Source organism: Myotis daubentonii, chromosome 5 (genome assembly GCF_963259705.1).
Source record: "Myotis daubentonii chromosome 5, mMyoDau2.1, whole genome shotgun sequence".
Classification (NCBI taxonomy): domain Eukaryota; kingdom Metazoa; phylum Chordata; class Mammalia; order Chiroptera; family Vespertilionidae; genus Myotis; species Myotis daubentonii.
In genome coordinates this window covers 37,092,831-37,111,365 of record NC_081844.1, presented here as the reverse complement: position 1 = coordinate 37,111,365, position 18,535 = coordinate 37,092,831, and the positions used below count along the sequence as shown (strand labels likewise).

The 18,535-nt window shown below is 45.0% G+C and overlaps 1 protein-coding gene across 1 annotated transcript; it reads left to right on the top strand.

Annotated features, from left to right (window-relative positions):
* Positions 1-4,391: 4,391 nt before the first annotated feature.
* On the top strand, positions 4,392-16,535 carry LOC132234232 (serine protease 52-like). The gene is made up of 5 exons (XM_059695275.1): positions 4,392-4,452; positions 10,142-10,337; positions 11,402-11,628; positions 12,921-13,063; positions 16,269-16,535. Exons 1-5 carry the CDS (start codon positions 4,392-4,394, stop codon positions 16,533-16,535), a joined length of 894 nt encoding a protein of 297 aa, XP_059551258.1.
* Positions 16,536-18,535: the final 2,000 nt, after the last annotated feature.

Genomic DNA, 18,535 nt, shown 5'->3' with positions numbered 1-18,535 from the left:
CTACCGTTATGCTCATTCTAGACATGAGGCATCTAAGGCAGGCTCAGGGAAGCACCCAGATACACGAGTAAGCCAGCCGATGCTTTATGTTCATAGCACAGCGCCTGGGACACAGGTCAGAAGTGTTGGCTCTGCCCCCTCCAGCATTGTGATCTTAGGAGAGTCTCTTCACGGAGCTTGTCTCTGCTCTCACCCAAGAGAAATCAGAGGAAAAGATTTGTCCAACACCAAGTATGGAGTGGCAGGCAGAATAACACCCTCCTCCCCACAAAGATGTCCATGTCCTAAAGCACTGGTGGATAGTGCTTTATAAGGCAAACAGGATTTTGGAGATGGAATTAAAGTTGCTAATCAGCTGATTTAAAAATGGGGAGATTGGCCCGGCCAGTGTGGCTCAGTGGTTGAGCATCGACCTATGAACCAGGAGGTCACAGTTCAATTCTCTATCAGGACACATGCCCAGGTGTCAGGTTTGATCCCCAGTAGGGGGCATGCAGGAGGCAGTTGATCAATGATTCTCTTTCATCATTGATGTTTCTCTCTCTCTTTCCCTTACTCTCTGAAATCAATAAAAGTATATTTAAAATAAAAATAAACTGGGGAGATTGTCCTGGATAATCTGAGTGGGCACAATGAATCCCAAGGGTCCTTAATGGTAGTGGACCAGGCAGAAGAAGAAAGACGTGACTAGGGAAGAAAGGCACAGAGCTGCCTTGGAAGATGGAAGAAGGGGCCCCAAGCTGAGGAATGGGGATGACCTTCAGAAGCTAGAAAGGGCAAAGGTTCTCCCCAGAGGCTTGGCAGGGAATGCAGTCCTGCTGACACCTTGATCTTAGCCCAGGGAGACCCGTGTCTGATCTGCATTCAACAGAACTAACTGTAAGATAAGAAATGTGTGTTGTTGAAGCCACTAAGTTTGTGGTGGTTGGTTCCAGCAGCCCTAGAAGCTAATTCATGTGGGAAACCAGAACGGTCCCAGAAAGGGCCTGAACCTTCCAGAAGCCCTGAACTGTTCTAGAACATTCTGTTCCCTGAGAGGCTGAGAGCACAGGCTGCAGCTGCCTGTGCAGAGAAGAGAAATCTGTCTCTGGAGAGAGTCTCCTGGCCCAGCTCCCAGGAGAGGAGCCACTCCATTAGTATTTGTTGTAGTCAATTAATTAATCAATGAGCTCGCTAACCGACTCCCTCCACTGCCCCTAATGCTCACCACTGACTGGGAGAAGGGGACATGAGCAGGGCCACTATCAAGCCCTTCCCCACCACAGGGGGGGGGGGGAGGGGGAGGGAATGGCGGGGGGCGGGGGGGGGAAGAGGAAGGTGGGGCGGGGGAGGAGTCAACATACCAAGAAGTGTGACCCTGACTTGGGACATGAGCAGCAAAACTGATAACAGGAACATGACCCTTGTCTTTGCTGCTGGCCTAGGAGGTGGCGAAGGCCAGGGCTGAGGGGAAAGACACTGCCATGGCCTCTCCTCTCCCAGCCGGCCCAGCTGGCGATGTCACAATGGGCTGGGTGGTTGAGAACTCGGGTCCTGCAGGCTTCTCTTCTTGCCATTTGTTCCTAACATGGTGGCACAGGGGGCCCTCATCCTTGAAATAGTCTTGTCTGAGATCCTCTTCCCGCTGACCTGGGCACACCTACCCTCAACCAAGTCCTTGGTGGGCACCTTGCTTGTGGTTCCTGCCCTAAGTAACCCATTTTAAGGCTCAAATGCCTCCTCTCTCACAGAGCCTGTCACGTCAGAGGTCCCTGTGAATGTGCACCTGAGGCCTGAGCCAGGGACTGCCAGGCTGGACCTCGAGGATGGGGAGGAGCTCAGGAGTCCCAGGGGGCCTCCCCCAGCACTAACACGGGGTGGGGGTGGCGGGGGTAAGGGGGTGGCAGTCACCTCTGACCTGGGGCTGCCAACATGGACCTGGCCCTTCATGCCCAACCTAGCAGGTGACAATCCTGCTCTCACCACTTTCTCGGTTTATTCCACATGATGCCCCAACCCCCAGGTAAGCCCCTGACCACATCTAAGGATGAAAGGATCAGACTCACAGATGTAAATGCCTGGCCCATGGCTTCCCCTCACATCCACGGGTTTGGTCCTGGGTCATGGATTTGGACCTTCCTGTTTACCTCACACTTATCATGCACTGACTTGGGTGCATTGGACACAGGCACCCTCAGGACAGCCTCGTTGGCAACTTGCTCATCTGCAGAAAAGGGATGACAATGTTCACAAGTAAAGTTGTGAAGCTCAAAACAAGATTATGTGACCCAGGTGTGGCCTCGTTTTACTACATCTCCAGCTACTCTCCCCTCTCCATGGCCCCTCCCTGCAGCTGCTCCTCAGCGCCCAGGTGTCCACTATCAGGGTTGGGCCAGCGTGTTGTGTGGCCATGGATAGTGCTGTCCTCATCTGTCCTGAATAACACCTCATCTGCGTCCTCAACAGAACATCCTGGCCCTGACAAAAGGCTAAGCCTTTTTTTAAGGGCATATGGTCAAAGGTCCCAAAGATTTCAGGCCACCTGGCCTGGCCTGCCACCGGGAAGCTCTGGGCTTTCCCTTTGTGCTTCCTTTGAATTCGGCTCTCTCCATCCCCTGGCCCTGCCACCACCCCTGGCCAAATGCCTGCAGCTTCTCCTTTGCTCACCTACTGTTGGTTCTGGGGGTGAGGAGAGGAGGAGAAACCTGGGCAGGGTCTGACTGGGAGGATGACAGCTGATCCCACCAGTGGGGATGCAGGGATGACGGCACATCCACTCGCAACTGCTGCTTACTTTCTAGAAAAGTATCCGGACAGAATCACAGTTCACCTCTAAGAGGACCCATTTTCCGCTGGGGCTATATCTCTCCTATTAACATGGGCCCTATTGCTTGTGACATATTCATTCACTGTGCGGCATTTCTTTGCCAAGCTTCTTCACAGTAACAGTGGACTGCACCAGGCCTGGGTGAGACAAAACTGCCATGCCTAGCCACAACTCCAGAGGGCACCAATCCTATAGATCACAATGGGAATGACTCCCCCCCGGAACTGGGTGAACATGGGGGCCAGGTGTGGAGAGAAGCTCTACAAGTAATCTATAGAAATCCGAAGAGTAGAGGAGGCACATGATGACATAGGCTGCCTAGGACTGCTGCCTGGCCGAGGTTCCAGATCCCCAGGGCAGCCCTATTGTAGTGACTTTGTTTACCACCATCCTGGCCAGCAGTTCTAGAACGGGACTAGGGAGCACACTCAGTGCAGGTTAAGGCTGCCAGATTGAGCAAATAAGTATACAGGATGCCCAGTTACATTTGAATTTCAGACCAAGAACAAATGTTTTTCAGTATATGTACCCGTCATGCAATGTCTGAGTATGCAGTGTGTCTGCCTACTCATCCTGTAGAGCTCGTCAATCACAATACTTCCACTCTCAACCTCTTTTGTATCTCAATTATATGTTTCAGAGGTCGAAGTCCAAACCCCCAGCACCTTATAATGTGACCCTGCGTGGAGACAGGGTCTTTAAAGAGGTAATCAAGGTAAAATGAGACCCTCAGGGCAGGACCCCAATTCACTAGGACTTGTGTCCTTGTTAGCAGAGGAAGAGACCTAGGAGTGTCCATGTCCAGAGAGATGACGGTGTGAAGAGGCAGCAGGAAGGTAGCCATCTGCATGCCAAAGGGAGAGGCCTGGGCAGGTCCTTCCATTGTAGCTCTCAGAAGGAACCCAGACCCGTCAGCACCTTGCTCTTGGACTTCCCAGCCTCCAGAACCAGGACGTTTCTGTTATCTAAGCCACCCTGTCTGTGGCATTTTGTTATGGCAGCTTTGGCAAACGACAACACGCACCCTCTTTCCTCCTTTAGGCTGCCTCATCTTTCATCAGTATAACTGGAGCCACTTCCTCTCTGATAGTCTCTTTTCTAGTCATCCTCTCTCAAATAGTCTCCATGTTACACCCAGAATAATCTTGTAATGCACGTGGGATTATATGACCTGCTTTCATTCCACCACTCTCCCCATCAACCTCACAATAAAATCCACATCTCCTAACACGTTGTAGAGGCTTTGAGATCTGGTTCCAGAGACCATGAAAACGTGCCCAACGACCCAAAGCTCGTTAATGCGGAAGCAGATGATAGAATACAGGACTCCTCAGGAGGCTCAGAGTCAAGGGTGAAAGGGGAGTGTACAGACAAAAGTTTGCCTGCAATGGAGTCCACCTAGTCTCCCCTGCAGACTCAGCCAGTCTACCTTGCTCCCCTACTTCCGCTCTAACCCCCAGCTTACTGTGATGTCACACAGGACCATGTATTTGTGATGGTCACAACCTAAGCAGTTGCAGCTGGCATTTTATCACCTTGGGCTGGAGGCACAGGTTGGGCAATTCTGGAAAAGAATGAAAAGAAGATGCTCCAGTTTCTCATTCCACTGATGCTGGAGTTCACTGAATACCCCCATAAAATTCCAGGTCTGTGCCAGGAAAACCTAGTGCAGAGGATGGGGAGAGGCCTGCAATCTCTTACCTGGCTCCTGCAGAGCTGAGCGAGAGGCCCGTGGGGGTGCTGAGTGAGAGCAGATGGCTCTGGAAGTGAGGATATTATAACCAAAGTAAATGCATTAGGCTCAGTGAATAGTCATTTAAGATGATCCTCTAGGGTAGTGGTCGGCAAACTCATTAGCTAACAGAGCCAAATACAGTGGGGCCTTGACTTATGAGTGTCCCGACTAACAGTTTTGAGATACCAGCTGTCTCTCCTCCGATTTTTTGCATTGAGTTGATAGAGTAATTTGAGTTAACGAGCTCCTTAACGAGCTCCTTAACGAGCTCGGTCTCTGAACGAATTAAACTCGTAAGTCAAGGCCCCACTGTATCAACAGTACAATGATTAAAATTTCTTTTGAGAGCCAAATTTTTTAAACTTAAACTATATAGGTAGGTACATTGTTATTAACTGAATTAGGGTACTCCTAAGGCTTAGGAAGAGCCACACTCAAGGGGCCAAAGAGCCGCATGTGGCTTGCAAGCCGCAGTTTGCCGACCACAGCTCTAGGGCAGTGGTTCTCAACCTTTGCTGCACATTAGAATCACCTGGAAATATTTTTAAAATCCTGATTTCTGGGCCTCATCCTCTGTAAATTCTGTTTCTTTGTTATGGGGTGGGGCCACAACATTAGTAACAAAGAAACAGAATTTCCGGAGGACGAGGCCCAGAAATCAGGATTTTTAAAAAGATTCCCAGGTGATTCTAATGTGCAGCCAAGGTTGAGAACCACTGCCTTAGGGTCTGGACCCAAAGTTCTGGAAGTACGAGGGACTTGGAGCAACAATTCAGCAACTGCCTTTGCTTCTCCAGTCCCCTCTTTGTAAAGACATTAAAGATCCAGTTCTGGGCCCAGCACCCTGGGAGAAGCAGTGGAGCTGTGGTGGCAGAGGGACTTATTTAACTTAGGCCACCGGTGTCACATTATGTCCTCTCGTTCAGTGGGAAAAGTTATAGGGCTGCGGCAGGAGCAAATGAGTTAATGCAGCTTTCCCCCAGGTATGTTCCTTAGAGCTTCTCTCCTGCTGGAAGCTGTGCAGAGAGGAGCTCTATGGTCACCTTTTCTGTAACGTCACAGTGGAGAGCCACATATTAAGGGTTCTGAGAAATCTCACCGTAAGGAGAATGGTTTAATTTTACTTAATCCACTATTTCTGAAATGTTTCTGTGCACAAGACCACCCTTTACCCCCACTTCCAGCCGTATTTGTAACATTTTCTACTTGCTCTGTTGAAAATTACCTGTCCCTATAGTTTTCCCATTTTTCCTATTTGAGCGGGTTTTGTAAATAGATTTGCAGAATCTTTTAAAAAAAATTTTAATGCCATTAACTCTCTTTTTCTAATATGTGCTGCAAAATCTTTTCTCCAACTCTATTTTGGACATACAGAAATTTAAAATTTATGTACAATCCAGCAATATTTTTACTTCTGGTTCTTGGATTTTATTTGATGAATTAGAAAGGCCTTTTTATCCCAATATTATAAACACAATCATATCTGTAGCATTTCTAAGATCAGGAACAAGACATGGATGCCCACTCACTCTACTCTTATTCAATACTAGAAGCCCAGTGCATGAAATTCATGCAATGGGGGGGGGGGGGTGGGTGGTGTTAGGGGAAGGGTTCTTCAGCCCGGCCTGCACCCTCTTGCAATCCGGGACCACTGGATCCTAACCGCTCGCCTACCTGCCTGCCTGATTGCCCCTAACCCCTCTGCCTGCCTGCTTCATTGCCCATAACTGCTCATCTGCCTGCCTGCCTGATCTCCCCTAACTGCCTCTGCCTTAGCCCCCGCTGCTGTGGCTTTATCCAGAATGACATCCGGAAGGTTATTTGGCTGTCCAGTCTAATTAGCATATTATGCTTTTATTATTATAGATGGTACTGGAAACCCAAGCCAGAGCAATTAGCAAGACAAAGAAATAAAACACATCCAAATCAGGAAGGAAGAAGTAAAACTGTTGCTATTTGCAGATAATATAATTTTGTATATAGAAAATCCCAAAGACACAACAAAAAAATTGTTTGAATTAATCAATGATTTCAGTAAAGTTTGCAGGATACAAAATTAACATACAGAAACCAGTTGCAATTCTATACATTAAGGATAAGACATCTGAAAAAAGAAAGACAATAATCCCATTCACAATAGCATCAAAAGGAATAAAACACGTAGGAATAAGACTAACCAAGAAAGTGGAAGTTCTGGACAATGGAAACTACAAGACTTTGCTAAAGGAAATTGAAGAGACATAAACAAATGGAAAGGCATCAGATGTCTGATTTCAAACTATCCTACAAAGCTACAGTAATGAACACAGTAAGATACTGGCACAAAAATAGACATCCTGACCAGTGGAACAGAATAGGGATCCTAGAATTAAACTCCCTGTTATGTGGTCAACTAATATTTGGCAAGGGATCCAAGATCACCTGATAGAGAAAATATAGTCTCTTCAACAAATTGTTTTGGGAGAATGGATAAACACATGTAGAACAATGAAATTGGACCCCTATCTTACAGCACTTACAAAATTAACTCAAAATGGATCAAAGATTTAAACATAGACCTGATACCATAAAACTCTCAGAAGAAAACATAGAAAAGTAGCTCTTTGACATTGGTCATGGCAGTGAATTTTTTCGATACGACAATAAAAGAACAAAAGCAAAAATTAACAAATGAGACTACATTAAACTTAAAAGCATTTGCACAATGAAAGAAACAATTAACAAAATGAAAGGGCAACCTACAGAATGGGAGAACATTTTTGGAAACTGTATATCAGGTCAGGGATTAATCCCCCAAATATATAAAGAACTCGTACAACTAAAAATAAAAAAAATCCAGCCCTGGATGGTTTTGCTTAGTGGTTGGAGCATTGGCCCAAAGACTGAAGGGTCATGGCTTTGATTCCAGTCAAGGGCACCTGCCTTGGTTGCAGGCTGGATTCCTGACCAGGTCATGGGGGGAATGGGGTGTGGGAGGCAGACAATTGATGTCTCTTTGTCTCTCCCCTTCCCTTTCAACTCTTTAAAAATCAATAGAAGAAAAAATATTCTTGGGTGAGGATTAATGACATATATATATTCTAATATGCAAATTATCCGTTACAGTGTCATAGTCATGACCATGGGTGGGCAGGGCTGCATGTGGTGAGGGGTGGGGCTGTGCACAGCGAGGGGTGTGCACAACCAGTCACTAGGAGATAGGTCCTCTCCCGCCTCCCGCGGAATCGGTGTGGGTCCCTCCAGGCTCCCACAGAATCGGCCCGGGTCCCTCTAGGCTCCCGTGGAAGCAGCATGGCTCCTGGTGGAGCACTGCAGTTTCTGCCTGCTCCCGCGGAAGGGGCGGGCAGCCTACTGCAAGTGATGTTGAGAAATGGGCCACTAGTAAATCAATCAATCAATCAATCAATCAATATCCAAACAATTTGATTGTTTAAAAAATGGGCAGAATAATTAGATAGGCATTTTTCAAAAAAAGACATGCAAGTGACCAACAGGGACATGAAAATGTGCTTGACATCACTGATTTTTAGGGAAATCAAATCCATAAAGAGGAATCACAGAATGGATATCATCAAGATAAGAGATAACAAGTGCTAGTGAGGGTGTGGAGAAAAGGGAACCCTTTTACACTATTAATGGGAATATAACTTGGCAGAGCCACTATGAAAAATACTATGGAGGTCCCTTAAATAATTAAAAAATAGGACTACCATATGATCCAACAATCCTACTTCTGGGTAGATAGCCAAAGCAAGTGAAAACAGGATCTTGAAGTGATATTTGTATTTTCACATTCATTGCAATATTGATCACAGTAGACCAGATATGGAAGTAACCTAAGTGTCTATCAACGGTTGAATGAATAAAGAAGATGTGGAGACTATATATATATATATATTCATTCTCTACCCTTAAGCAATGTTACTATCTAGTGGGGGGAAGGAAGTATTAAATGTATAAATGATCCATAAACAAGTTGATCTCATCTCCTGTTAAGTGGTCTGAGGCAGACAAAATTGGCTAATGTGATGGAAGGTCTGCAGGTGGTTGGTGAGACTGCTGTAGTAGGTGGTCACAGAAAGCCTTCCTACCATGACCAGACACGCGTTGAGACCCATCTGATAAGGACATGTATTTCCAAGCAGAAGTGGCATCAAGTGCAAAGTCCCCTGAATGATGCTTGTTATGTTTCAGAGGCAGACAGGTCAGTGCAGCTGGGGCAGAGGGAGTGGGAAGGGGGAACAGGAGAAAAATGGGCCCAGAGAGGTTAGGAGGGCTTGGATCACCCTGAGCCCATAGAGGCTCAGTAAGGACTTTGGCTGTTATTCTGGTTACAATGAGAAGCCATAAGAGAGTGTAAATGGGAGAGCAAGAAATAAGAGGCGCTTGAGAAAGGCGCTCTGTCTGGTACAGAGGACAGACCTTGCAGGGACAAGAGTGGAAGGAAGATGGGAGGTGAGGTAGTGGCGTGGGGCTGTGTAGTGGTGATGGATGATATGGTGATGGATGATGATACATGTGGGTGGTGGTGTGGAGATGGTTTGAATATATATACCTTTCACATTATACTTTCTTGTGAGAAGTGTTTAATGTCACTGCCTTTCTCCCCGAGAGTAAACATGATTAACACTTGGAAGGATGTTTGCCTTGTGGTTATGAGAACAGATTCTGGAGTGAGACTGCCCAATTTCAAGTTTTAGCTCACTCATATGCTAGCTGCTGGGTCTTAGCCAGATATCCCAATCTTAAACTTGCCTCTGTTGCCTCACCTTTCAAACGGGCAATAGTAATTTCAGTTACCTCATGGGGTTTGCAGATATTTTAAGTGTTTTAGAGAGAACAGGATGGTGGCTGGCAACTACCAAGTGTTCAACAGTTTAGATTTTACGATGTTTATTTTTCTCATGAATCAAATGACATTTGAAAGATGTCAAAAGAAGTCAAAGTAATGCTATTACATAGGAAATGCCAAATTTTTATTCCTCTCAAGGTGCCATTGGGATGATCTCTAGAATTAAAATTGGGAGAAAGTTGGTACCACTAACCACAGTAAGAAACACAGAAGAGGAACCAGTGAGGAAGGGGGGGGGGTGCTGATCAGTTTCCCTCGGCTGTAAGATTTCTGGTGTCTGTTGGTCCTTGTGAGAGGTCCTTGAAAATATCTGTCCAAAATATGCCAAGACAACATACCAAGGCCCTATTTTCATAGGACAATGAGGCCCAATTTCAAATAAATGAATGTGCCCACTTGGGCTCCCCCTTCTAGGGGACAACAGCAAGATTCAGGTCCAACTCTTATGGTTGTGTCTCCTCCCCAAAGGCCCACAGCGGGAGACCCACCCAAGAAGCTAAGCTATGGAGAAGGCAGCAACCATTTCTCCCCATAAGCACACCCTCTCAACTGTGGTGCCATTGACAGGCCTAGGGGCACATTTTTATCTGATGGGTCTCCCACCTGGGGTTACCCTGGCTAAGCCATCACCATCTGTACACCAGGGGGGATGGAGAGGCTAGGAGAAGCGGTATTATCCTTAACTCTCTTACAATCCAACCAACCTTGACTATTGGGCCCTGAATCTCTTCCTTCTTTCTGCTTTTAGAGACATGTGGTGAAACAGTATATCCTGATCTCGATAAATCAAAATTTTTGAAAATCAAGGGCAGGAAGCCTGCTAAAATTCCAGAGTTCCCATGGAAGGTGAATATTTTTGACCAAGGGAGATATCTCTGTGGAGGATCCATTCTCAATGAGTGGTGGATTCTATCTGCATCCCATTGCTTTATAAACAAAAAAAGGTAAGTATTGCAAACAGACTTCTTTTTAAACAAGTGTGGTAGAATATTTGCCCCTACCTGCTTAGTATTCTCCTAGAGCAGGGGTGGGCAAACTTTTTGACTCGAGGGCCACAATGGGTTCTTAAACTGGACCGGAGGGCCGGAACAAAAGCATGGATGGAGTGTTTGTGTGAACTAATATAAATTCAAAGTAAACATCATTACATAAAAGGGTACGGTCTTTTTTTTTTTTTTTTTTTTTTAGTTTTATTCATTTCAAACGGGCCGGATCCGGCCCGCGGGCCGTAGTTTGCCCACGGCTGTCCTAGAGCCTCCATTCAGGTTTGTTAGCCATAGAACAGAGTACCAGGAGGTTAAATATATGCCCATGTGGCTGAACATCACCCTTTGCAGGTGGGAGAGATGCTGCTCTCCTGCTAGGACCTTTTACAGCTTGCTGTGTAGGACCAAAATGGCTGAATGAATGTTCTTTGGACTTCTCAGCATCTTGCCATGTAAACCTGGTCTAATCCTATGGAAATACTTGCCTAAGCATTTGCTCCCAGGCTAGCAGTGAGCACAGAGTTGGAGAACCCTACAAAGAGACTGGAACACCGGGGCAGGGCGCCAGGCCTGGCTGCGTAGCAGCAGCTCCTGAGGTGCTGTCTTAGCCTACATCCTCCAATCAGTATTGTTGAGAAACTTCCCAGCTGTTTGTTGGAGAGCTAGGGCAGCCCTTGCTGCAAATCCAGGGCCAATTCCCTCTATTACTTGTGCATAGCATGGCTTTCCAGACATTTGGTGATGAAATTTACAAGTAAATTTGCCCAAGGAAGAGGTCATCAGCCCAAGAGTTGTTGGCAACAGGGTGGACCTGAAACTCATGTCTGTCTCCTCCTGCCCAGTCGGGGCTCTTCACCTGGCTCTATGCCAAGGGTGTGGCCCCAGCTGCACCATCTCCCCAGCTCTCAGGATCAGAGCCTCAGGCTGTTGGAATTTTTTTCTCATAAGATTCACCTTTTGCTCTTTCACCACTCACCGTTTTTTCCTTTTTTTTTTTTTCTTTTTTTTTTCCCAAATTTAAGGTCTACCTTGGAGGTCATATACGATGATGGAAAATCCAGCACCAACAACTTGACGACAAAGAAAGTAGACAAGCTAATTACTCACCGCTATTTTGACAGTTTGCTCTTGCGTAATGACATCGCTTTACTCCTGCTCAAAAACCCATTTAACTTCAGTGTCATGGGAGTGCCCATCTGCCTCACCGAGGTCAATGAGATACAGGAATGGAGAAAGTGCCACTTTACCAGTGAGTTACTGTAGCCCAACCCACTGGGGGGTAGCATCCTGTTTGATGTATGCAAGGAGAAACAAAAGCTGCAGACCCTGCTGGCCCTGGGAAGACTTCCTGGTGGATTTGGGGCCTTTAAGTTCTCATTTAAGGTTCTATGATGAACCTTCTCCTCAGTTCACATGGGAGCTGTCCTTCCTGGGCCTCCCTGGCCTCCTGGAGCAAGTTTTATGTGTAGATTGTAGGACATGAACCCAAATAGGGCCTCAGGGATGACCCAGGCAGAGGTTTTCAGAGTCAGAGGGGTGACTTGGAGAAATGTAGAGGGACATATTGATGGGCAAAGGGATGGCAAAACGGACTGGAAACCAGGAAATCTATACCTATGTCCTCCAGCACAGTTCTGTTCCAACTGATGGTGTTGGTTCTGTGCCCTTGGGATAAGGGGCTCTGTGACTAAAATATTGAAAACCACAAGCTGAGGAGAAGAGCATAAACTGAATGTGAACTTGTCTTTATAGAGTCAACCTCCTAACTACTCCCATCACTTTTCCCAGCCACACAAGATGGTGACCTTTGTCCTTCATCTTAGTACATGTATCTTGTCCCATAATCAACAGAGCAGAAAAAAATGAATTCCAGTCAGTACTCTTCTTCCTAGTGGTACCCTAATGGCTGCATGGGATTCCCACATAGTCCCCAAGCTCAGAGCTATGTTAGAATTCCTGGTTGGGAATTGCCCTTAGAAGCTTATCATGAGCTTCAAAAAGGGCCACCTTCTTAATGTAGAACTCCTCATGCTTCATCCAGCACATATTCATTGATCCTCTTCTATGATCCAGGAAGTGTTCTAGATTTTAGGGATTCAGCAATACTGTACAAAGACAAAATTATTCTCATCTCTGGGGAGTGAACATTTTAGGTATTGGGCTCAGCTCCTTAAGCCCATCTTTATGTATTGTGGGCCCCTGGACAAAAATTGTCACTGTGGGTTCTTTACATCCTTGTGGTTTAAAAGAAACATGTTTTAGGACCCTCGATGGAGTCTGCAGCTTCTGCACTCAGGTTGAAGCCCAGTAGAGTCCAGTTCTGGGGACCTGTGGATTCAGAGAGGGTGGGCTTGAGAGTCTGCTGGCCATCCCTCCCACTCCACCTCACTCGGTCCACATGTGGGTTGTTCTCTGGACCATAGAGGAAGTTCCCTTGTCATTGAGGTGAAAAGATACAATGTGGGTGGGTGCTTGACCTCCATTCATAGGGACCACTTTGAGCTCAGAGTCCTCTCCCCATCTGCTTCTTCTTTGGTTCAGTTTCTCATGGAGGTGTGCGTGAAAAGCTGCAGAAAGTCAATGTGGAGCTGGTTGAATGGGGTAGGTGCTCCGAAAATATGCCTATGGTCACCTGGGACATGCTGTGTACTAGGAGCACTGAAGATTGGAAGGATGCCTGCCAGGTAATGGAGCTGGGGAGGGTCACAGGAAATGCTGTGAATATCACGTTCTCCATCACCATCTCTTACACCTGTTCGGTGCTCAATAGCACACAAACCGCTTCCACAAATACATGAAAGGGTTAAGCACTGGCCCTAGGAAGCAGGCCTATTTCAGATGGGGAGACTGAGGATCAGGGAAGCCAGCAGTCCTGAGGAGGACACACAGCGAGGTAAATTAAAGACCCAGAATTCTAAGGAAGGCAAGCTGACTTCTGGGGTTAGAGCCACCTTTGGGATTCCAGTAGAAATGGGGCTCCAATGCCAGCTGCCCAGCCTGCTAGTGCACAGATTTGGCTGCTCATGAATCAAAAAGGTGGTGGGAGCCGCCCCTGAGTACTGGTTCTCCACGTATCTGGGCCCAGCTTAGTGCTGCACATGTGTCATTTCCTTCCATTCACACAGCCGTCCTGCAGGAGATGTGCTGTTATTATCACCAGCATAAAAACCATGCTGAGGAAGATTTTCACATTCTCTCAGCTAAAGCTTGTCCCTGGGATTGGAACCAAGGTCTTTTTGGCTCCAGAAATTTAGGTTCTTTTTTTTTTAAATCTATTTTTATTGATTTCAGAGAGGAAGGAATAGGGAGAGAGAGACAGAAACATCAATGATGCAAGGGAATCATTGATCAGGTACCTCCTGCATGCCCACACTGAAAACCAAGCCTGCAACCTGGGCCTGTGCCCTTGACGGGAATCAAACCCAGGGCCCTTCAGTCCACAGGCCGAAGCTCTATTTGTTGAGCCAAACCAGGCAGGGACAGAAATTTAGATTCTGGACTGTGTTCTGCTGAAGATCTTTCATTGAGATCCTCCCTTCTCCAGAGAAGTGATTGCGATTCATTTTAAAGAAAGGTCATGGGATTTTCCCATGACTTCAACGAATCTGGTAAAGGAGAGTTTGGATGATGATGGTCACAGCAAGTAAGATGATGGGCACAGCATCTTCTTCATGACAACATTCTGGTGAAAAGAAATCAAAGCATGTCCTGTTTTTGTTTGTTAACAGTTTTGCATTAGAATTTTTGCATATTATTAAATATTCAACTTTTTTGTGTCACTTAATATTTTCAAAGATAACTCTTTGTAAGCCGTGAAATCATATGTACTGCCTGGTCCTATTTCTGTAAAATAATAATGACGTATGTACATATGCATGCATAATGATGTGGAAAGTTGACTCAGGAGTTTCCTCTGCATGGTTGGAATCACAAATGTTACTTATTGCACTTATTTATTTGAATAGGTTGTAAAGAAAATTCAAGCAGTGAAGATAGCGCACAGTTTACCTCTTATATGCCCCAGAGAAACCATTGCTATAGAGTCCCATAGTCTACCCAAAACATTCTTCTTACACACAATCATGTGTCTATGTATAAATTTAATTATTTATATAATTATGGGTATTCTTCATGTTGTTTTTCCATATCTGAGTTTTCTCACCTCTTTTGATTGAATAAACCTTATTCTTCAATAGAATTTAAGAAATGATCCAAAAGGTTTAGGGCAAGAAAAGTGGTGTAGGCATCAATTTTCACATCAATGATGTCTGTTTTGTTGATCTGTGCTTATTTGGCAATCTTTTTCAAGATGTTCTTTTCTTTATCTATTGTTGACTATTACAGATGTCCCCCATTCCCACTATTTTAACCACCTCCACCCATCCCCCCTCCCTCTGGCCATCACCAAACTGTTACCCGTTTCCGTGGGCTACGCATATATGTTCTTTGGCTAATCTCTTCACCTTCTTTCATTCAGTGCCCCCTGCATCCTCCTCTCCTCTGACCTCTGTCAGTCTGTTCCATGCCTCTGGTTCTATTTTGTTTATCAGTTTATTTTTCATTATATTCCACATATAAGTGAGATCGTGTGGTACTTGTCTCTCTCTTGCTTATTTCACTAAGCACAATAATCTCAAGGTCCATCCATGCTGTCACAAAAGGTGAGAGTTCCTTCTTTTTATAGCTTCGTAGTATTCCATTGTGTAAATGTACCACAGCTCTTTTACCCACTTATCTACTGATGCACACTTGGGCTGTTTCCAGATCTTAGCTATTGTAAATAATGCTTTTATGAACATAGCGGTGCATATATTATTTCGGACTGGTGTTTTGGGAGTCTTAGCATATATTCCCAGAAGTGGGATCACTGGGTCCAAAGGCAGTTCCAGTTTTCATTTTTTGAGCAAACTCCATACTGTTTTTCTCAGTGGCTGTACCAGCCTGCATTCCCACCAGCAATGCATGGGGTTCCCTTTTCTCCACAGCCTCGCCAGCACTTGTTTGCTGATTTATTGGTAATGGGCATTCTGACAGATGTGAGATGATATTTTTTAAAGTGTAAATTGTTTAAAGTTTCATGTTTTAAACTATAACACTTAAGTGCATGGTTGGAATTACATATATATATCTGTTATAGTCAACCAATAATCTATAATGGGGCACTTTTTGCTGTGGTAAACAATCCAGAAAGAGCGATATGGGCTGGCTGAAAGTGGCTTTGAAGTAAAAAGGCAGGGGGACTATTGGAAGAATTCCAGAAAAAAAAGTGCTTACAGGCAACATGAATTAGCAACTCACTTCTTTGTACATCAGAAAGAAAGCACAGGACTGGCTGAGGATTGTGATGAATATTCCCTTTTTGACCATATTGTCACTCATCATCATTGTTTTTGACCAAATTGCTTGTCACTCTTTCTGACAGTCACAGATCTGGGAACATAGCCATGTAGTTGGAGAGTCTAATCAAAATTTAAAATGTCTTCTCATCAAAAGATGCTCTAAGTGCTTCTTGCCTTGTACCAGTTGCCTACACAATAGGCGATAGAGCAGTGGTTCTCAACCTTCCTAATGCCGTGACCCTTTAATACAGTTCTTCATGTTGTGGTGACCCCAACCATAAAATTATTTTCGTTGCTACTTCATAACTGTAATTTTGCTACTGTTATGAATCGTGATGTAAATATCTGATATGCAGGATGTATTTTCATTGTTACAAATTGAACATAATTAAAGCCTAGTGATTAATCACAAAAACACTTGTAATTATATATGTGTTTTCCGATGGTCTTAGGCGACCCCTGTGAAAGGGTCGTTCCACAGGTTGAGAACTGCTGCTATAGAGTAACTTGTTACTGTCCCTTCTATTCCCAAACAACTTTTCTCTCCTAGGGTGACAGCGGGGGGGCTCTGGTTTGCCAGAAAAATAATAAAAGCCCATGGTACCAGCTGGGCATTGTCAGCTGGAGTGTGAACTGTGGCGAGAAGAATGTGATTGGAGTGTACACGAAGGTGGCTAATTACCTGTTATGGATGTTCGAGGAGACCACAGCAGCAGGAAACTCCTTCGTGCCTGATCCAGACTCTGGGTACAATTTGCTTCTATCACCATCGCCCATCTTGTTACTCTCTTTTGTGATGCTTCGGTTAACCCTGTGACTAAATACTGTATTACCTCAAAACCAAGTGTCCTTCTCAGTTTGTGGAGTAAGGTTGAGGGCACAGTGAAGGCTGTGAGGAGAGATTCGCATATGATTAGTTGTACCTGAAGTAATCATATACATAGAGGGGCGCTTAAAAAACCCGGGACCCACAACCACGCCTATTGTTCCCCTGGATCTTGGGGTAAGTTACCAATTTCAGCCTGAGTCCTTTCCACAGGCTTGGGTGGAGCATCCCTCCATGGGATCTCTGAAACAGAAAGCCTGTTCTTCCCTCTCTTACAAAACAGGTATCCTTCCACAACTTATTTCATCTTCCAAAGGTGTTGGCAGCTCTCAGTTTTTTTTTGCTCCTGATGTAAGAAACATTCCAACTCCTCTCCCATCATTTGTAGCTCATCCCTGAGACCTACAGACTTGGTTTCCAGAAAGATCCTTGTTCTTTGCCCTCCTTCGCTTCCATGTCTACCATCTGGTTCAGTGTCTCCGTAAATGTTGCTTTTGGCTCTTATAGATCATGGGCCATGATGCTAAGATTCAGGACCAGGAAATCATAGAAGCAGAAAGGTCCTAGAGATACAATGGGAAAGCAACACATTGTGAATGGGTTATGGTAACCAAGGCACCTATGCCTGCAAGTATCAGAAACGGAACCTGAAGCAAACAAGGAAGTGAGTAACATACTGGGGTGGGTAGCACAGAATCAAAAGAAGAGCAGCACAGACTTGGGAGGCTGTTCTAGCAAACAGCTCTAAGTGGGACTTAATCTGGGGTGCGTTTGGGCCATCAGGAAGGGTGGGTAGACTCTCTATCCTTCATGCAATCAGCCATGAGCATAATTCCTCCAACCAGGCTAGACATGCTAAGTGGCATTCTTCTCTTCTGAGGCAACTCAGAACAGTTTTGAAGAGAGAGGGGAAAGTGGTAGAATATTCAAAAAGATGTGTTTATTCCTTTGAATTTGCCTTTAGTGGAATTCATTGAACTGTGAACAAAGATGTAAAATGAAAAAGAAAATTCGACCCTTGTGCATACGCAATTTGAGAGGGGAGAAAAGAGGATGACATTTGTCTTTCTCTGTCTGGCTTATTTCACTTAGCGTAATACCCTTTATGTCCATCCATGTTGTCACAGATGGCAGGATTTCATTTTTTTCATGGCCAAGTAATATTGCGTTGTATATATGTACCACATCTCCTTCATCTACTCATTTAATGGGCACTTGGGTTGCCTTCATATTTTGGCTATTGTAAATTAAATTGCAATAAACGTAGAGGTGCATATATATTTTTGAATTAGTTGTTTTTACTCATTGAAATTATACCCAGAAATGGAATTGCTGGGACATAAGGTAGTTCTATTTTTAACTTTTTGAGGAACCTCCATACTGTTTTCCGTGGTGGTTGCATCAATTTGCAATCCCACCACTAGGTGGGTACTAGAATTATCAAGGAGAATCACTTCATAAATTATGTAAATATCTAACAAATATTGTACACCTGAAACTAATATGAAATAGTATTAAATGTCAACTGTAATTGAAAAATTAAAAAAGAGAAGAGGAGGAAAAGACAGTTTATCTACATTGGCCTTCATCAGCTGTATCAGAACAGGACAGCTTGGCTGTCTCTGAATCTAGAGAGAGGGTGATTGGAGCAGCATTTAAGTGAGCAAGAATGGGAAGAATCAGTATACAGTTATGTTTTGCCAAACCTGCAAAGTTACCACAGGAATTTTGGCTTATTGGTAGGCAAGGAAATATGTCCAGGAGCAGATGGGTTAGGGTCCCAGAGAAGGTAGGTTTAAAAATTTCCTCTTGCCCAGCCAGTGTGATTCAGTAGTTGATCATTGACCTGTTAACTAGGAGTTCATGGTTCAATTCCCGATCAGGGCACATGCCCAGGTTTTAGGCTCGTTCTCCAGTGTGGGGTGTGCAGGAGGCAGCTGATCAATGATTCTTTATCATCATTGATGTTTCTCTCTCTCTCCCTCTTCCTT